This window comes from Elaeis guineensis, chromosome 11, assembly GCF_000442705.2.
Source record: "Elaeis guineensis isolate ETL-2024a chromosome 11, EG11, whole genome shotgun sequence".
NCBI classification, from domain to species: Eukaryota; Viridiplantae; Streptophyta; class Magnoliopsida; order Arecales; family Arecaceae; genus Elaeis; species Elaeis guineensis.
The window spans coordinates 302,016-307,046 of NC_026003.2; the positions used below are offsets into that span (position 1 = coordinate 302,016).

At 42.1% G+C, this 5,031-nt stretch overlaps 1 protein-coding gene across 1 annotated transcript; it reads right to left on the reverse strand.

Annotated features, from left to right (window-relative positions):
• Window positions 1-1,762: 1,762 nt before the first annotated feature.
• Window positions 1,763-3,723, reverse strand: LOC105053509 (uncharacterized protein At4g19900-like). Its single transcript, XM_010934699.3, has one exon. The coding sequence runs from the start codon at window positions 3,643-3,645 to the stop codon at window positions 2,065-2,067; it is 1,581 nt and encodes a 526-aa protein (XP_010933001.2). The 5' UTR covers window positions 3,646-3,723; the 3' UTR covers window positions 1,763-2,064.
• Window positions 3,724-5,031: the final 1,308 nt, after the last annotated feature.

The window sequence follows — 5,031 nt, forward strand, 5'->3', positions numbered from 1 at the left end:
TCCCTGAATTAGAAATTCAGTTAGTCCAGTACCAAAGCACAGTGAGTTGCTTGCAAGTCACTGAGGCGATCTCAGGTCTAAGGGATACTTATACCTATATCCCATCAGAGATATTCTCGATAGTAGAATACTCTGGAGTTGGTCACGTTCAATGATGATGTACCCTTACATCTCACCTGTATGCCATACCAGTGTCTCCACACTCCTTGGTTAAGAGGACAACCAACCCATATGGCCTACAGCGACCTATGCTCGATAGAAGCTGTCGTCCTTATTAACAGCCTATCATTTGGTCGTGAACAGTTTTAAGGACTAATCGATAAATCCTCTCTTTATCGAACTTAAATAGTCCTAAGGACTTCATCATAACAACGGAGTTCATTAGAAGATGAAAGCTTATGATGAAAATGTCAAATATATTTTATTTATTAACAAATCAATTACAATACTTGGTTGCTCAACCGTCAATAGCTTGACGATTGACTTTTTGGGACACATTTTCCAACACAAATAACTAACCATCCAACTCATCAGTAGCCAAACATCCATAGGTCTCCTTCATGACTCCAATATGCCCACATGTATAATATATTTCAGGAAGTTCTTCATATATATACAAATTGTTACGAAAGATAAACATCATGCACCCGAACCCTAACCCCTGCACATATAGTCTTATTAAGGTCTATAAACACACAAACACGGGCATATCTCATTCTAATAGAATTAATAGTCCAATCATCCAAAAATAAAGGTTCTCTTGCCTTTGCTACAATCTTCTTAACTTTTTCAGACTCCCATAAATCCAATAGGAGATTAGGAGACAAACCAAGACTTTAGCCTAACTAACAGTATCCCGACTGGGCCTGAAACTCTGCAGCCATAGCTCAAGAGCAAGCAATTGCCCGGCCAAAGACCACGGACCTCTTTCAAGGATCTAAGTCTGGGCTTCCTTAGAAGAATACTAAAATAACAACAATCCCTCAAAGAGGGCAGAAATATGGAGATTGCCTTCCAATTTTCAGAGCACTCTCATCTCTTTTTCAACAAAATCCAATGAAAAATTCCAACGAAGAAATTTACCAATTAGTGCATACCTCCATTGATTCATGGATTGTTAAATATCAGTCTTTGAAAACACCATGATATCTATAAATCTTTGCTCCAACAAAGCTATTTCAGCATCAGAAGTAGCAAAAGATTCCCACCAATACCAATGTGGATCCTATACAACTTGAGCTCATGATCAAGTATCTTCTGTAGGACAACCTTCCATCAGGCTAGAAGAACTCCAAGGAGGTAAAGTAGCTGCCATCTCTCTCTTCACTCTACCATCCTTCGAGTATCTTTTTTTTTACAAAAGAAGGACTTCCTTAAGACAAAATCACCAATGCATCCGGACCGCCCAAAACCCCCAAAAGAAGGCCAATCAAGAAAGCCCTCTCCTCACCGGCCAGAATACTCTCTTATGCCTGCAATTTCCCCTTAGGATTAGGGGAAACCCTAGCTTGGCCATCCCTTTTTCATGTCGCCAGAGCTCTATTCGAGGACATGATGGTCTTTTTGTAATTTTTTTTTTTGACCCTAGATGATTTGAAGTGCATACTCCAACAATAGAAATCTATATCAGAACCATGGCGTGATAAAATCACGGCATCTTTGAGAACGCCAACATCAACTGAGAGGTCGTTTTTCAATCCCTACTGAACAACATGAAATTGTAACATTTGCAAAGTAAACAGACTAGCAAATGGAAGTTGGCAACTAACATGCTGTGGAATGGTCATACTTTTCCAAACATTTTGATTGAGTATATAACCTCACATGGTTGGGAATACTCTTTCAGATTTGGATGAAAAACTTGGCAGTAAGCAAAGTTTATTGATGTTAACACCTTCTCCAGTACAACACTTTATTAAAGAAGATATCTGTAAGGTGCATGCGGAGTAGTAGAAGAGTAAAGAATTCTCAGCGACTTTGCTCCCTCCACTGCGGAGTCTGCAATCACGGAATGGACCGAGGTGATCCATTACCCTTACTTTGATCAGAAATAGAGAATAGAGATCAAATTATCATCACTTCATCCTCCAAACGGCCCTTTGTTACTACTGGAATCGCATTCCTCGAAGAATTGCAAAACAGACAGCAATCCGACATAATTCTTCCAATGACGCTCCCCTCCTCAACCTTCATTCTCTTGCTCTGCCGGTTCCATAGGTGCAAAGCAAAACTCTCTCCATGAATCCATTTGTGCTTTGCCACCACCCACTTGAAATGGCTCCCATCTCTGGGTCCCCGAAACAGGCCCCTTATCCTGCTCCAATCCACCGGATAGAATGCCGCAGGTGGTAATATTCTAAATTCAAAGCCAGGCCTCCCTGCCACCCTCGCAACCACCCTCGAAACGAGGTAAGGTCCATTGTGACCCCACTTGCTCCCATCGAAGGTCCTCGCGAACTCCTCGATGAACTCATAAACAAGCGGATGCTTCTCATCAAATACCATTACAGCATTGTTCAACCGGCTCCAGTTCCCGGTCTCGGCATCGGCAGTCTGTGCGCCAATGGCATTTCTCAGACCGTCGAAGCTTCTCACAACTATGACATCAGTGTCAATGTAGACTCCTCCATACTTGTACAAGATTGCAAGCCGGAGCAAGTTGGAGAGATTCTGGCCTAGGGAGACCTCTCCGGGATCGATTTCCCCTCTCAAGAGCCGATTGAACCAACGCTCGGCAGGCGTGTTCTTGAAGAGGTAGCCCAAGTCTGGCGACACGGCGACCACCTGAAAGGCCCTCTCGGTGAAGGGTCTCAACAATTTCTCGCCTCTCCCCGAGTCCATAGTGTTGGAAACAATGAGCAAGCAGGCATTTTGATGGGATTTGAACAAGCTCTCAACTGCAAACAACTCCCTGGGGCCGAAAGCTACGGAGGAGATCCAAGTCATGAAGAAACGATGCTTGCAAGGAGAATTTGGGGAATTGGAGCGGTACCCATGAAAAAACTCCGCAACTCTTGCGGCGAACAGACTTGACCGAGCACTGGGGCGAAGGAACCTGAGAAAAAGCTTGCTCCTTTTCGACCACTTCGGCTTCCTGGAAGGCAGAGAGAAGTTGGACTGGATGATCGTTGGATGATGCCCACCGTTGGAATCCGGCAAAAGGAGGGAACTTTGGAGGGATTTGGGCTTGGGGAGTCCGGTTTCTTCCCTCGGGGTGGGCAAAGAAGAGAACTTTGGGATCGTATCCCGCGGAGGGGTTAAAGGAGGGCCATTATCAGGGAAAAGGTGAGAACTTGGATCAGTTTCGGGCTTGGGGATCGGAATTTCTTCATTCAGAACGTCCAAAGAAGCGGTCTTTGGATTCGGGTCAAGCGCAGGAGTGGATGGAGGGCCGTCATCCCGCAAAAGGTGAGAACTGTGGAGGCATCCGGGCGTGGGGATAGGTGTTTCTTCACTCAAAACAAGCAAAGAAGATGTCTTTGGGATGGGGTCACGCAGAGGAGTGAAAGGAGGGTCGTTGGAGAGGCAGAGGAGGCCGAGGCCTAGGCCATTGCAGGCGAGGAGGAAGAGGAGAAGGGAGAGGGCGACGAGGGAAGTGCGGAGCAGGAGCAGAAGGAAGGAAAACGGCCGCCTGGGCGTCGGCATTGGACAACTGGAAAGAATAAGGCCAGCCACGGCCAAAGCCAGGTGTTGAGTCCTCTATTTGGCTTGGGGGAAAAAAAATTCCTCCTTGGACAGAAAGGAGCGAAACAGGGGAGATTCAAAGTCTTCTTAATGGCCCTTGTCAAAAGAAGTCTTATTAATGGCGGAAAAAAGGATAATATTTATTCGGAGGAAAATCTTTCTAAAAAATGGAAGGAAAAAACGCGAGAAGGATAGAGAGAGAAACAGAGTCGCTTACTCGCTTTTGTCTCTCGGCTTGGCTGGAGAATGGCTTATTGGCTTTGGGGTTTGGAATTATAAGGCAGGGATTTGTTTTTTTTACTGTAGTGCTGATTATCACGTTCATTATTATAAACAGATGAAGAGAGAGATCTCCAACAGAAATGATTGAGATGCAAGTAAATTGCTTGAGGAGGACAGCGCAATTTGTTCAAAATTCCCGTGCATGACAGAGTTTATCAGGTTAAAAATTAATATGATTTTAAATGAGATTCTTTTTCCATTTTAAAGTAACCATCCTATTGATTTGGGAGGAGGTCTTGGTGATTAAGAATAAAACCATAGTGAGTTTTTTAATATTTATGTGGGTTTATTAATATATCCGTTAGGTGCATGGCATGTTCCGATACATCAATAGAGATTCTTGTCTTGCCTTGAGCCGCTTGGATAGGACATGGATGATTAAGATTAGATTTACAACATACATTTGTTCCGAGTTCTACTAATGGATATCCTTTTTATTTTCAAATAATATTAATATTGTCGGATATCAAACAATTCTTATTCATCAAACTCTCTATGCTTCATATGACATCTAATTTTCTTTATATAAGTCACATAAGATCTTCATTTTCTAATACTAACCATATCAAATCTCACTAAACTAAGTCTTAAGTTTTCAACTGCTATTATGCTTAAAAAGAATTATGGTTATACAATGGTCTCTAGTGTTTTTCTTTGAGAGGGCGTCAAGGGGGTGTCAACTCGTTGAGATAAAGCTTGTTGACAATTTTATATAATTTTATAAAAATAAATTTAAAAAAAAAAATTGTGCAAGAAAGTAGTAATGTAAAAAAAATGCATTATTAATGAATAACAAGGCAATCATCTTTATGAAAAACAAGACAAAGGCTTCTCCAAGAACGTCGACGTAGAGGCTCGTACTTCGGCTTTTAACTAACATATGATAACTGTCATAGGTGGCAAGTTGTATCTATCTAGCACATATAAACTAGACTGGATTACCATGAATATAATTTTTCCTTAGGTTTTTCTATGGTGCTCCTTCAATGGAGTATAATATTTTTTTTCTCTTAAATTAACCATTTTTGATGAATTAAAGGGCCCAGGTCCTACAGATAATAGCTA

Coding starts and splice junctions, on each gene's coding strand:
- LOC105053509 (XM_010934699.3), bottom strand. CDS start 3,645: ATGCCGACGCCCAGGCGGCCGTTTTCCTTCCTTCTGCTCCTGCTCCGC.